The 15,362-nt window shown below is 35.0% G+C and overlaps 1 protein-coding gene across 2 annotated transcripts in view; it reads right to left on the minus strand.

Annotated features, from left to right (window-relative positions):
- Sec10 (Exocyst complex component Sec10) overlaps positions 1–15,362 on the minus strand; it is a 50,452-nt gene that overhangs the window by 32,556 nt on the left and 2,534 nt on the right. For both annotated transcript variants that reach the window (XM_067121962.1, XM_067121961.1), the window contains exons 2-5: positions 11,493–11,623; positions 6,931–7,048; positions 2,292–2,489; positions 423–487 (exon numbers count right to left, since the gene is read on the minus strand). In XM_067121962.1, coding sequence (XP_066978063.1) covers positions 423–487; positions 2,292–2,489; positions 6,931–7,048; positions 11,493–11,623 — 512 coding nt within the window. The remainder of the gene's footprint in view (positions 1–422; positions 488–2,291; positions 2,490–6,930; positions 7,049–11,492; positions 11,624–15,362) is intronic.

The raw sequence follows: 15,362 nt of genomic DNA on the forward strand, positions 1-15,362 counted from the left end.
AATAAGGAATAGGTGCATTGAAAATTTAGGGAAACACGTTTTATGTGAGTGAATACAGTATCAAATCATTCTTGAATCAAACAAAAAAGTCTTGGGATTTTAGCCACCAGTGAAAAGCATTGCTGACACACAAAGAGAGAGGCAGTTACTTGCTGGAGACCCATGGACTCACTGGCACATGAGCAGGGTTACTGGCTAACTTGTGTTTTCTCTTTAACTGTAAGTGACTTTCCAGGTACTTCCATGACAATGAGATGAGGCTCAATACAAGTACTGGGTTTGCAGTGAAACATACTAATGTTGCTAACACACTAACAAAGGGCAGGAAAACATACCATTATTATGACACCTGTCCAACAGAAATAAGCTGGATATTTAAAATATGGTGATAAAGCTAACATGCACTTCAATGAAAGACTTACTTTCCAGATGGAAGCTCCTGGGCAATCAGATGTAACTTCTGAATAACATCAGCTGCTTCATATATCTGCAAGCAAAAATAAAAAATTGTATTAACACTAAATACCAGTTTCAATAAGAAACATAAAGAAACCTTTAAAAATAAGTCATTAGCTACTAATACAAACGAAATCCAGCAGTCCTAAATATGCTCTATGAACACACAATGAAGAGCATATACAAGACCAACAATAATGGACCCATGTTAGTTTCATTTTGTTAAATAACTAACCATATCCACTATTAAGAAAACTGGCTGTAAATGAACTTGATGAAATGGCTGGGAATGGGAGCTATTTAGCATTACTAAAGTGAGGCATGCTGGGTGTGGATGGTACCATGCAGTGTATAAATAAGTGAGATAACATAAATTTCCTTGGAACATTGTACAGTACATATACTTTTCTCATATTTCCTTTACCTTAAGATTCCTCTGATTGCTACTTATGGCTGATATAAAAGCCAATTAACTGTGGTGGCAGTACAGAATTCTTAACATTAAGTCTCTTCCACAACAGGAAGTGGCTTCAGAGAAAAAACAAATACTTGCAGTATTGGTGAATCGCAAGCAAATTGCAACAGTATATTGTATTGTATTACCGCATTCATATTTGTGATCAGCTACCAAATATACAGCTTTATATTTAACTATAGCTCAAGTTTAGATTACCCAACCAAATTCAGCATGGTTTCCAAAAGCAATGTCAAGCCATCAAGGTTTTCAATGATCTTGAGAAGAATTACTACCATCTTCATCCATTAACTGCTAAAACAAGGATGAACCAATGATGAAGTAAACTTCCAAAACAATTGCTGCTTTATACATACCCACACACACACACACACACACAGCTCGTAGATCATTATGTAATATATTGCATACACTATTTCATTTCCTGAATATTAAGGCTACTCCATTAAGTACAGGCAGCCCCCAGTTATCGGTGGGGGTTCTGTTCTGACAGAGTGACAACGTGCGAAAATCGCCAATAACCGAAGGCGCTTATTGGCGCCAACAACCGGAGATCAGAGACTCTTTTAGTTATGTATTGGCACCAATACCCAATTATCAGTGCTGATAAGCAGAAATCGGCGCCGGAAATCACTGATTTTCGTTGCTAGACAAGCACCACAAAGCTGGATTGCTGATAACCGAGCCCGCCGATAACCAGGGACTGCCTGTACCTCTTCCACTCCATTTACCCAAACTTTCTAGTTCTTCTCTCCATCATATCTACCAACACTGCAGAATTACATACATTTTTCATCACCCTATCATAATCCAAACTGTAAAGTCCCCACACTGTTAATTAAATGTAACTAAAGTGTAAGATAAGCAATTTTAGATTATAAGATGGTTTTCCTGATTTTTAGTTTTCTGTAAAAAACTATTGAGATGGCTATTTGTCTGTCCATCTACACTTTTCCTGTCCGCCCTCACATTTTATAAACTACTGAGGCTAGAGGGCTGCGGGCTGCAAATTGATATGTTGATCATCTACCCTCCAATCATCACACATACCAAATTGTAGCCCTCAAGCCTCAGTAGTTTTTAGGAATGGAGAAATCTCTTGATGATTACTGTTCTTTAGAGAACATACTTCACACAAGAACTTTCTCTATTAGCTAATTCTAGACCATTACAGGAGAGGTATTGACCACTTTCTTTTCCTGGTGTAACATGTCACTGATGATGACATTAATCCTCTCTTCTAAGATGTAAGACAGATTTGTCTACAATTGATATTTAGCCATCTCTGCATACCACCTGATTTTTAGCTAGCTCTGCTAAAAGAATAAATGTACTGCATCCAAAACAAAATGGAACTCACCTTGGTTTTGTCTGTGAACACTTCTGAAACTAATGGTCCCGGTAAAAGAAACTCCCTGAAGTGATTCATGAGTCTCTGGGCCTCCACAGCTCGTGATCTAGGGGTATTGACACTCTCCAGCTGATCTCCAAGATGGACCACTTTTGTAGCTACACTATTAATGTGACTGTCTAAGTCCTGAAAGCTCTGAAATGCTTCCTGAAAGGTACAACAATCATCAAGTTTCTCTCTAGACTTAGTAGCATGTCAAAATTTATCAACAAATTAGACTACCTCATATTTAAATAATCAGTACAAGAAGACATTCTTTAATCCACCTGACTGTAATTCAATTCCCTCAATACTTTGGCACCATTTTCAAATTTCCAAGGCTACTGTAATTTGAAATGTCCATGGCCACTTCACATTGTTTTGGCTGTACTAAATTAGATGTGTTTTCCAGCATTTATATATAATCTAATCTTATTCAACCGCAGTTAGAGCTCCAGTGGAAAAAGGAAGTGCATCCTGTGTTGTGAAAATCACATTGCGTGTTTGTGTTTGTGTGTGCATGCACAGCACATCCAAACTGCACTGCAAAAAGCTAGGTTAGTTTCAACAATACATCACAGTAATTATTAATATAAGGTTTTACAGTTCAGTATACTATGACGGGTTATAACGCATTTGCACTTCAAAGTGGAGGAGGAATAAACAAGTGTGTAATGGTGAAAATAAACTTAAGAAATACAACTGTGTTTACTGGATGTTACCCACTGAATAGTATACACTGAAAATACTATAGGAGTTTTTGGTCATACAGAGGCAACCTATTTGTAATGTTTTTATTAGATGTTTACCATACACTATATGATACTTACAAAATCATTTTCAAACATTTCTGTTCTGTACAAATAGCTGTGTATATTCTTAATAGTGGGGAGGTTGGGAAAAGTGGCGAGGTCAGCTGATGGAAAAACCACTGAGTGAAAAAAATCCCCTCTTCTTGTTAATGTGCACTTGTCAAAGTTTTGAATATATTACATATAGTACTGTACTTTTAATAGTACCATTTTTTCTGTAACACTTTGTTCTATACTAAAATTTTCACAATTCTGTACATACTCTCAATTGACAGGGGAACACATAAAGAATCCTTGCTAGCTGGTGTTTGCTAATTTCAATTTAAGTAAGTACTGTAGTACCCTGCTTAAGAATATTGTTAATAATGTCCCTTTTTTACACAACTCAAGTTTGGTAAGTCTAAATTTGTCTAATCTACTAAAAAGAAACTCACACAATTAAGATTCCTGTAAATGTAAATACTGTAGTCTGTCTTAGTAATAAAATGCCTTATCTTTATACTGTAATACTGACTGTTCATTATAACAATCAATAACTTCTTTTATATGTTAAAAGCTTACATTGTATTATTATATTATCACTACGATAGTGTGAATTACAGCCTGTTTTGAAACAGTTCATGTACTAGTAACAAAATGTGTATTTTTTCAGATTTATTATTTATTAATATGGTACATTTTCTTAATTTCACTTTGGTAATGATTTTAAAATTCATATGTTTTCTTATGCACTGACATATTATTTTATGTTGAAAGCTTAAAGTGACTCTCACTTTCAATGCGGGTGTATAACAGCTCAATGTTTTGATGCAGTTTGTCCAGCAGTAATATAATGCCTATTTCTTCCTTATCCATCATTACAAAATATTTTTACTTTATTTTGTTAATAATTTTTCAGTGCATATAAACATATCCTAAGTAATAGCCTATAGCCTAAGAAAGTATTTACTGTGTTAAAGCATATGATAACACTGATTTTGATCTTTGAAGTGTAGTCAATGTTCTGAAGCAAAAGCCAGCCTAACTAACAGCTCACTAACTAAAAATTAGGACTCTTACTGAACATGAACTACATGATTAAAATATGATTTTGGGAAAAAGCTGGGGTCAAACTTTACTCTAAGTCAAATATTACATGATTATATATGGATCATAAGATTTCAAAGGGATGATGAGGTTGTTACCTATTGTTAAGAAGTAATCCTACTGGAAATTAGAATTTTCATTAATCCATGATTCCTCTGGTCCCAAGAGCACCTGATTCATAAAGGGCTATCTGTATTACATACAGAAGATAATGCCTGACCAAAATACATCACCTAAGTACAGAGGCTTAGGTTTGTTGATTTATATCTACTTCGCACATTATTTAAACCCGGAATGAATGAATGAATGATTTTGAGTTATCTGGCATCATGACAAATTTAAACCTGGAATATAAATATTCTAACAATAAGTCGAAACTGGAGCATATCTAACAATAAGTAGAAACTGGAGCATACCCATATCTGTTGTAAAGTAAAACTCAGAAGACCAGGCTGTTTTATAAGTCTACTTTAAAGTACACTTCAAATAGCATGCTAGTTAAAATTAATCATAATTTTAAAGTAAACCATTTTCTTACCATTACACTGTAAAAAGGACTGAATCAGCGTAATACACACTAAATATTTAATGTACTGCAATTCATATAAATCTTGACATTAAGTCAGACAATTTTTTGATTACCTAATATAAAAATCCACCAGCAGAAATAAAAAACCACATCAAGTGCCAAAATTTGGCAAATATAATGGCCTACTGCCTAATGTACTCTATACTCATAAAACTCTGATAACTAGTACATGTATTTCAAGTGTAATAGCTTTCTACCATCATATATCCTTTCTCAGTGCCCTAGTAGATAAAACATCATCGATAGTTTTCTACATAACAATGCGTCTATAATTAATGTATACAGGAGTTTAAATGATGCTGCTAGATTACCGCCCATAAAAATATTTTCAACATAAACATATTCTTAAAAACTATTTAATTTTTTCTTAATGATAAGGGTACAGCCTTATTACAGTATACATACAGCTAGTCCTTGAGTTATGATGCTTCGAGTTGCAATATTCCAAAGTTACGATGGCGATACCAGTTACGATGGCGATACCAATACGACAATATTGAAAATATTTTAAATCTCACACGACAGGCAAAGGCAGCAGCATACGATATACGAAACATTGCCCCGAGAGGCTGGAATGTCCGTATCTCTCGCCCTGACCGATACCTCATTTGCACTCCCAGTCTACAGTATAAAGTTGTGTCAGTGTTAGTGTGTGATTTTTGTCCGTTTTGAACTGACGGACCAAATCTTGGTGAGTACAGTGAATGTTCGATTCTTGTTTGTGTTTTGCAATTTCTCTGTTTGTATTATCATAAGTCTTGTTTGTTGGTGCATTGGCTGCTAAATCTCCAGTCTGCACTGAACCTCCAGACCAATTAAAAATACAAGAGAATTAGCTGATATTAATAATTACAGACCAATTAAAACTAAAAAAGAATTAACAGTACAGTATACTGTATGTATTGATTATATAGTGTAGGCTAGACTGCCTCCGAGTTACGATATTTTTGAGTAACGATGGGGTCATTGTAACGTATCCCCATCATAACTAGAGGACTGCTGGTCCAATTTTGAGTTATAACATTAAATCAGCCTACACTATTGATATTTAAGGCAGTAATATTTTTATTCACTAAATAAAAATCAACAATTATATTTATAAAAATATTATATTTATAAACCTGTGACTTCCTCAAGCTCAGAATATCTTAAAATTTTAATAAAAAATCTCTCAAGTATTAAAAATTTCACTAATACATGAAATGGAATCGTTTTTTCCAGCCCATACAATAGGATTCTTTAATAATAAAGTTAACTTTCCTTAGTCTGTTGGATTTAATGTCTCAATGAACTCTACACGGCATTAAGTCTGTAGTGTGCCTTGCAAAACATACTGTACAGTAAACAGTACTGCAGGTTCTTTGCAACACAGCCGTAATTACACTGACTCTGCCTTTAATCTCTTATCTCATCTCTATGGTAACTTCCCACCTAGCTTTCCAAATTACCACTACAGTATCTAACATTACTTTAGTCCAATTTTTACTTATAATCTGAGAAAAAAGCCTTTACAGAGGCCCTTTGTGAGTTTAGGAATGTCTCAGCAATCTACCTAATATACTTTCTATCCATATTATTAAAACAAGTAAAAAAAAAACACTGAGAGAGGACACACCTACATTAATATCAAACCCCTATGAGCAGAAATGAAATCTTACAGGTTAAGAGGAGAATAAACCTTCATTCATACTCTCTTTTGAGAATTAATTATCAAATTTGGAGGACAAAATCCAAAACAATGGTGAACAAGATTTTCATTTTCTAAGCCTGGAACATTTGAAACAAGGCTGAACAACACAATAAAAAAGGCCTCTCTACCCAAAAACTTTTATTTTTATCTCTCCCAATATCTAATCATTTGTTGTTAACCAAGAGTTCCCAGCTTTTGGAAAAATTTTCAAAAAAGCCACATATAACTTTCAGTGTAATGCTGCTAACTTACAAATGATCAAAATAAATAGGGAATATAACCTCCTAGGTTTAGGTGTTTATAGCCTAGCTCTTAACCTAATACCTATCCCATCCCTTTCCTAATTTCTACTGAAAGTTTTGGAATTTTCACATATCTGTTATTATAGTAAAATATCAACTAAAATACAGTTAGATTTTAAAAATATCATACCCTATTGTTATCAAGGAGCTGTGCAATATTATGCCAATGTCTAACTTCTTCATCTTTTACAGCAGCTTCTAATCGTTCACACTTTTTGGCTGTTCTCTCATCCAGTATTTGTAGATCTCTGTCAAAACAAGTCAAACAGAAATAATTAATAAGACTGGCTACATTACTAACAATACTATACAGCTGTAGTATAAAAAATTGCCAACTTTGCATCTATGCTTCTCTCATAAGTTGTACAGCTACATAAAACCTCAGATAACTCAACATTTTTGAACTGCACAAGTTGGCAATTAACATTATTTGTATTAATGTGAGTGAAAAATCTCTATTTTCTTACTACAATTGCTTTTTACTTCTTAACAATTAAGCTGACATCGGCAAAGAAAGTACAGTAAACCATTCAAAATTGAAAAATGATGGGAAACCAGCAAAGGTTGATGCTCAAAAGAAAACCACCAAGATCATGAGGATGCCAGTAAACCATTCAAAACTGAAAAATTAAAGATGGATACCAGCAATGGTTGCTGCATAAAACAAAACTACCAAGAACATAAGGATGCCATCACTTTAATCACTATTAATCATCCATCATTTACAGTCAAATGAACAAAAAATATAATTCCTTAAAAAAAATACATGTAAGCCCCTTAACTATAATTTAGTCTAATTCATGGTTGCAAAATTGTCTGAAACACATCAGTCCTTCAAAAAATGCAGTCAGTCTAGTGCTAAGCATGAGAAGAGGATCCCAGGATCTCAACCAGGTAATGGTCTCATTCTCCATGTTATCTGATCCTCAAGCTGTGAGATATTAGCAGATTTTGAAAAAGGAAGTCACATTTATGAGTAATGGGTTTGTATAAAGCGTTAATTCTTTCAGAAAATTATATTAATTTCACAACAAAGGCAACTACTTTATTAGGGAACACCACTTCCCTATTAGGAGTCACTTACGAGAAAATAAGCTTGAGAAAGTTTACCATAGAGACTGCCATGATGGATAAACTATAGATGAAAAAAGGTGATGGTGATGAAAATAATAATCTGGGGAGTCAGGAACTTCACCTGAATGAGGGACTGTCTGTCACATTCCTACCACAGGATCTACTAGTACAGGTATGATCACATGTGAGCCATATTCCAGAGTTTAAAAATCATGAACTTAATTGCATGCCATGAAGGGTGTACTGATATCAAGATAAAGTTTGACATCCGAAAGAACTTTGACCTCATGGACAACCATTGTAACTAGTACTGCTTTGCAATCTATCATTTCCCATCAGTCTTTGAAAATTACTTTCAGTCAGAATGGTGTAGTACCTATGATTATTTGCTTCATGATCTGTACCTAGACAGGATAAATCTGGAAGCATTTCTCAGAATCTTTTGGTTCACTGGAGAGACCAATGAACTTTTCTGACAAGGCACATAAGAAGGCTCTCTTTACAGTGGTTTGGTATAAGAGTGCCAGAGAGGCAAAGGGGCAATAAGTACTGTAGCATAAATTAACTGATCCATTCTAAATCCTCTATTTGTAATGTTACTCAAGAGTGTACAGATCAGACTTGTTTTGTATTCACAGAAATTTGAAGAAAGTTTGTCTACAGTATGAGAAAGACAAAAAAAGCCTAAACAGAGCTCATATGGAGCTTCATAAGTTTCATTTAGCCAAAGACATACTCTCTTTTGAGGTTCCAGGCCTCCCAAGGACCCTTTTTCTCAAAGCACTGACATAACTGACTCAGATCCACTGAAGAACTTAAGCCCAAACAGCTCGAAGACTAGGTGCAGACTGCCAATGATTTCTGCCATGTCAGAAATAAATAAGGCTAGCTATCTATGAAAAAATAGTACTGAAGGAAACATGTCATCCCACATCAACTGTAGAATGAAACCAATTCCCCAGTAAAGGTGAAGGGAGATCTCTTGTGTTTAGTCTAGGCAGTTTGTGCAAAAGAACCCTTCAGATAAGAAGATTCAGCATTTCTAGATTCTTGGAGAATTTAAAGAAGTGTGATAGGTGTGGAGCTTTCCTTATTCTGGACGTTTCCTGGGTATATCTGTCAGAATTATTATGTTGTTGACACAAATCTTGCTGTGGGCAAAAATGAAAAAAAAAAGAGTAACTACTGTATGATAATGGATAGATCCTTTAGCAACAGATCCTGCATCTCACTACCCAAACTTCTGTATTTTGACAATACAGTACATAGATTTCTAGGAACTGGACTCTACAGGGGGATCAAAATGTTATTTTTACACCTTTATATGACTGCAAATAGGGTTTACCTGGGGTGCCGCGTTGCTGCCACAGGGCTGTGCTAAATATGCATCGATTTAACATTCAACATGAGGACTTACCATGGCTCTTCCTGCTAGGGCTGTATGTGATCACACTGTTTCTACCTGAACAAACTTGAGGATGACAATTACTTAGCTCATGTTTGCTCACTGAATTGTCAGCCAAATGGCACACACTTTCTGGTCTTGTAAATCCTTGAATTATGAGATACGCCATCATAAAAATTAAATGAATTCATTAAAAAATGAAAGTTAAGTGTGGCATTCCATAATGCATATGCACAGTATTTCACCAAAATTTACATGTTTTAGTTGTGGGAGATTTCCCACCATATCCAGAAAAATTGGAGTATATGATGTCTTGGTCAGTACAGTGTATTGCTTGTTACAATACATTACAATAGCTTTTATCAAAAAAGTACTATAAAAAAAATTGATAAACAGCACCTTTTTCTTAAGAACAACAAATTAGTAACTCAGTTGCCCTGAAACCTTGGGTAAAGTTATACTATAATGTATTAGCCCAGTGTAAAGTAGCTCCAGTTTTAGAGGCATGCATTTCAAAAAGGACTGGATGATAGGCTCACTGCTGCATCCTTGGAACAGACTGGAAGTTTCTGCTTTCCAATCTTTGGTCTAATCAAAGGCATGGAACTCTAGTGATATCATGCTGGCCTTAATAAGAATGGTTCACCCACCTTTTGCTGCCATTAAAAGATCTTCCCTGGGAGTTCTTAATTTGGGAGTTTGTCTGCCAACCTCAGGCTCACAATCTCTAAAGGAATTTACAAATGTTAGACTTTTATATCCAAAGGCTATCCAACCATGTCTCAAAGACTTTTCAGCAGAGGCAGCCGAGACAAAATCCAAGCCTTGCAAAAGATCCTGACCTCAGTTTCTACCACTGAAATGGAACTTCTGTAGTTAGTACAACAAAAGGCATTTGTATTAGGTAAATGTCCCAATTACAGTTACCAAACTGATGATTTTTCCTATTCAGAAGACAGCAGATGCTGTTGGTCTCATTAATTAAAGATTATACATCTCTTTCCCTAGTCCTTGACTTTCATGGACTTAACGAGGGTCTTTCAGTATAACTGTAGAAGCTGTGTCAGTATATCAAAACGGAAATTCCTTTGAAAATATTCAAACCTCTTAAATGTAATCTTTCCCTAATTCTTAAGAGCCTTGCTAAACCTCGGTGCATACAAGCTTTGGGATTAGGCTTCTCTGGCAGGAGTAATACTAATGTAGGTCTTTCTCCTTTTTTGTGCATCTAAAAAAAAAAAGTATACCTTAGTTTTACCAGACCACTGAGCTGATTAACAGCTCTCCTAGGGCTGGCCCGAAGGATTAGACTTATTTAACGTGGCTAAGAACCAATTGGTTACTTAGCAACGGGACCTACAGCTTATTGTGGAATCCAAACCACATCATAGCAAAAATGAATTTCTATCACCAGAAATAAATTCCTCTAACTCTTCATTAGCCGGGCGGATAGGCGAACTCGGGCCTAGCAAGTTGCCAGGCCACAACTCTACTGACTCACCCAATGAAGAGCTTAGGACTGGATTGGAAGCCAGTCTGTCTTTTGCAGAAAAGTTACCATCATCATCCCAATACAGTACCTCAGTCAGCTGCTCATTATGGAATCCTACAACAAAAAGACTTTCTTGGGTTATCTACCTCAACAGCATAAATACAGGGCAAATGCTGCCTCCTGCTAATCTTGTCATTTTATGAAATACCCTAAGAGACTCTCAATCCTGACCCATCCCCTGACTGGGAAGAACTGGAAGGTTGAAAGGTGAACATAGTACCTAGGTACATAAACTTACATCACTCTTGCAATTACTGTACTCTTATTTATTATGGTGTCTGGTGCAAGAGCATAACTCCAAGTTGGCTCCACTGACCATTAAAAATCCAGAAGCCCTAATCCTAGTCCCTGATTCTAAATGAGCCACTTAGGGGTTTTTAACAGTCCTTTCAACTTGAAGAACAATTTAAACTGTTATAAGTGATGAGTTTTAAGTGGAATGTAATTTATTTAATCATGCTTTTCATAAAGAAAACAGCAATGTTTTTAAAATTACATTTTTGTCAATACTGTACATGAAAATGGGTTATAATATGAAACTTAGAAAAGGGCTTACCAGAATCTTACTTTGGCACAGCTAGACAGAAACAAAATTTTTCTAATAAATGAAGACTAAATACAATATCCAGTTAAAAGTGCTACACAACATTTTTACACTTACTTGATTGCCTGCGTAAAAGCTTCATGTAAAAGATCCGGATTGAAACTAGCATCATTTGTTCCCGGTGGTGATATGCTGGCATTTACACGCCATGCTAATCGTTCAACAAATTCTTCTCCATCAAAAGGATCCTGATGAGAAACAAAAAGTTTAGACCCATTAAATGAATAAGCACAAGTACACTGTATACAGAATTCTAAACCCATATATTGGAATTCTAAACCCATATATTGGATAAAAACAGAATTGAATATAAAAATAAACCTTAAACAGAATTTTATGCCAAAATGCATAAAACAGAGGCTGAGTCACTCACCAGCCAAAAAATTTTCAGCTTATTCTCTTCAATGCACATCTAACCACTATGGGAAGTCCCCTAATTACAACATCACATATGTTATTTACAGATTTGGCAAGCAATGGCAAAAATGGCTGAAACCAATCAAAGAGGCTGGAAGGATGAGTGTCCCAATAAATATGAAATTTGTTTTAATTAGACATAACACCATAAGTTTCTGTTCCCATACAGCATGCAAACTTCCTATTTACTTACGCCTTCACTGCATGGGACTGATTACTCAGTCATCAAAAGGTCTCCTCCATGACATGGACTGATCTCCTCACTCACTTCTTTTAGTTCTAGTTAGGCAATTCATAACAAATTTTGCATTTCCCTCATCACTGTAAGGAGCTTTTGTCTATATTTTAGAGACAAATGGCAACATCTGATTCCAACTTACAGATAATCTCAGGACAAGGGCTAGACCTTCAGTAACCATTAAAATGCCACAGAGGGAGGAGGTCTCTCTCAATGATGAAGTAGTAAAGATGCTTTTATTTGGAAATAACAATGATAGTAGTAGACCTGAACTATTAGATAGCTCTGATAGTGACTGTAGTGAATATTGTAATGTTTATGATACTGTAGTTATATACTGGTCATGAGTCAGATGAAATGACAGAGGAGGAAGCAGCTTTGTCAAGCACCAGAGGTGGAGTGAGTAAACAAAGAAAACTTGATAAAATGTGTGGATGTAAAACCACCAAAGATTCAGCTCATAAAAATATCTGTGCTTTGAAACTTTTATTAGATAATAAATGCAAAGTCTGTTTGATTTTTTTTTTTTTTGTAAGAGTTTTCCAGATGAAATTTTTGGCCAAGATCATGAGTTCAGGGTGTGTAATAAAGACTTTCAAAATTAATAAAAATTATTTTGCTTTACTACAATCTTTGAGGTATCGCAGTGACATGAATCACGAATAAAATCTGCATACAGTAATTCAGTATCTGAATAATTACCTACATATTATTTGCAAATTTTATCACTCTAATATAATAAAACATTACAATAACATAATAGCACAAGGTGATATTATAACACCAATAAAAATAAAAAAGAATGGAAGTACAAAAATAAAACGGAGAAAATTAGTTAGTTATACGATTAGCAGGATACTGATCTCATCACTAGTGGCAATAACAGGCTCGCAACAAAAGCGTTGAGCTTTGTCAATACTCAGTGGAAGGCAGTGTAATAACTCTTTTGCCTTCTTGTCTAACCAGAGATTAATTAAGTTACTAACAAGTACAAGTACCCTTTATAAATACATATTGTCTCCATGGTCTCCAGTTCTTATGGATAAAATGTCATATATGCAACAGAATGTAATCTCTGCTATTAATTATGAACCAGAACAGTGACATGTTACGTACAAGGTAAATTAATTACAAGGTGACAAATCAGTAACAAAGAATAAATAAGAAAATTGGGTGATGACTATCTGCTCCCCTTCAAACACTAATGGATGATGCCTCAAAAATTTGGAATGAAGTTGAGTTGTATTTTCCCACACATGGCATTTACCATATAAGCATTATAGGCACATAAATTCCAACATCCAATGAAGAACTACTATCCAGTAACATACCTATGCCTCATTAAAATTCGTTGAACTTGATAATTAATCTTCACACAAATTTCAATGCATTAATGAGCTCTTTAGATATTTTCTCAGAATAAAGAAACATGTTTCTACCTTTTCTCTTTTGTCACATTCCTATGTGAAGTTACTTTAAATCATAATGCAATACCTCTTACAGACAGAAGAATCTCATGTAACTTGGCCTCATTTTCAGGTTCTTCTTCAGGTCTCTACCAGAGCAAAATAAGTCGATTTGTCTTCTTTTATAAAGACAAGTAACCAAAATTTAGGCGTGAGGGTGTGAAAAAATTATGAACAGTTCTTGGTATGCTTGAATGACATTCCATGCACTTACTGGTAGAGAAGACTTGGAGAAGGCTGCCAGATCAGCAAGAATCTTAAAGATGCCTCACTCCCAAAAGATCCACAATTGTCTACTGAATTCCTTAGAACCCCCACTTAAGTTTTCTTGTCAAGCTAGGTATCTTGCAAACATTTTGAGAGGGTTGTTGAGTCAAGAAAATTGGTTTGAAGAAATACTTTCATGTCTCGTACTGGATCTTGAATAAATCTCACCTATAATTAACATTTCAAACACAAAGTTTGTTCTCAATAGCTAATTATTTATTAGGAGCCTTTCTCAATGTAAAACATATCTAGTCACACCAACCTGACAGATCTTTAAAGAAACTAAGTCCCATTGTGTATACCTGGGTCTGACTCCACTGTCCCAAAAGGCAATGCATCATTCTATTCCTCTGTGTGACTTCATGGAAATCAGTTGTGCTGCCATGCTCCCCAAGATTAACACTGTATTTCCCAGATATTGTGTTGTACCATACATTTCTTTTCATTCATTCATATGTTATTTAATTTACTTCACTTTAAGCTGTCATGCTCAGTGTTTAATGAGTAGTATTGATACTTTCGTGCCTTTTGCCTTTCAGTCAGACTTCATAAGCCCAATGTGTTACTGCTACTATTCAGCTTGCGGTTGTTCGATAATTCATGTTATTCCATTCAGTAAGCAATTCTTGTTTGAATTTCCACTTCTGTCAGGCTTTAAAATGAATTTCTAGATACTTTATTTATATGGGACAGGGTTATTTTTCGTTATAAGAAGTGTTTGTAAGTTGAAATATAAGTTAAATATGTCTCGTTGTGAAATTAATTTAGCTTTTTTCGTTAACAGATGACGTTGGCCATTGGGGGCATGTTCATTGTGTGTAAAAAAATCAAGATTCCGTTTGCTATTTTCACTTGATTTCATCATAATACGAGCTTTATGTTTTTATCTTTTATCGGCATGAAAACAGTAATAATATGTGTTCTTTCATGCCCAGCAGTTTTGATTAAAATACTTTTCTCTCCAATTTTATTTATGGTCGAGTTTTATTCATGTTGCCAATGCATGATAATTTATAGTCATTAGCAGCTTGAATATTGTTTTCTCAGCTTCAGCTACAACTTGCAGCTTAAATTTAGCAGTATATTTCCTTGCCAATCTTTTCTCCATGGCAAATAAGGATACATTGTAAAAATATATCAGTCCTATTCTACTTAACATCATTTGTAACATAACTATGGTAATAGTTTACTACTGTACGATGGTTGAAATACAAGGAAAACAGCTGTTATTATCCGATTTGGCTATCAGCAAAACAGCAGTTTCTCGTTCGGTTGTTTATGGCTGTACGCATTTACACAAGAGTATAACGTTACCAACAATACTTTTACCATTCTCTTTTACTTTTTTAATTAGAAGACGGGATAAAGCAATGGAGGAAAAGAAGCTGGTCTATTGTAATTTGGTCTTTCTCGCTGCCTGATTGTACGCTGCTGCCTGTGCCCACGCAAAATTTTAAAATACTTTCTAAATAGGGTAACTGATCAGGATTCAGAAACATGGATGGCAGAATTTTCACTTTTCACTTGATATTTAATTGG

Source organism: Macrobrachium rosenbergii, chromosome 20 (assembly GCF_040412425.1).
Source record: "Macrobrachium rosenbergii isolate ZJJX-2024 chromosome 20, ASM4041242v1, whole genome shotgun sequence".
NCBI lineage: Eukaryota > Metazoa > Arthropoda > Malacostraca > Decapoda > Palaemonidae > Macrobrachium > Macrobrachium rosenbergii.